This window comes from Trypanosoma theileri (genome assembly GCF_002087225.1).
Source record: "Trypanosoma theileri isolate Edinburgh chromosome Unknown TM35_Tth_71_V1, whole genome shotgun sequence".
Taxonomy (NCBI): Eukaryota; Euglenozoa; class Kinetoplastea; order Trypanosomatida; family Trypanosomatidae; genus Trypanosoma; species Trypanosoma theileri.
This window is the reverse complement of record NW_021639913.1, coordinates 59192-59517: the sequence shown is the minus strand read 5'-3', so window position 1 is coordinate 59517 and position 326 is coordinate 59192. Positions and strand designations below refer to the sequence as shown.

General features: G+C 39.9%; 1 protein-coding gene across 1 annotated transcript; it reads right to left on the bottom strand.

Annotated features, from left to right (window-relative positions):
* Positions 1-2: 2 nt before the first annotated feature.
* Positions 3-254, bottom strand: TM35_000711160 (uncharacterized protein; the record flags this gene model as incomplete). Its single annotated transcript, XM_029031221.1, has 1 exon — positions 3-254. A coding segment is annotated over one exon (252 nt), but the record flags the coding sequence as incomplete, so codon positions are not given.
* Positions 255-326: the final 72 nt, after the last annotated feature.

Genomic DNA, 326 nt, shown 5'->3' with positions numbered 1-326 from the left:
GCAAGTCGTCGTGGGTATTCATTCCACACAGTAGCCAAATGTAAAAGACTATTGACAGCATAACGACGATAAACCATACGCTTAATAGCAAGATTCTTTAAAAGGGACATTCCCAATAAACAACGCACCTTCTCTGTGGAAAGACAGAACTGTACATGTATATAATTCCATACATATCGAGTTATTCGAGGACATTGTAATAAGAGATCCAAGAGAAGTGAAGGCAATCCAGCCTCTGTGATAAGTTCCATCACACGAGAGAGAAAATGACTGTAAACACACGGAGCATCAATACTATCTTCACGAAAGAAACGTGATGTGCCATG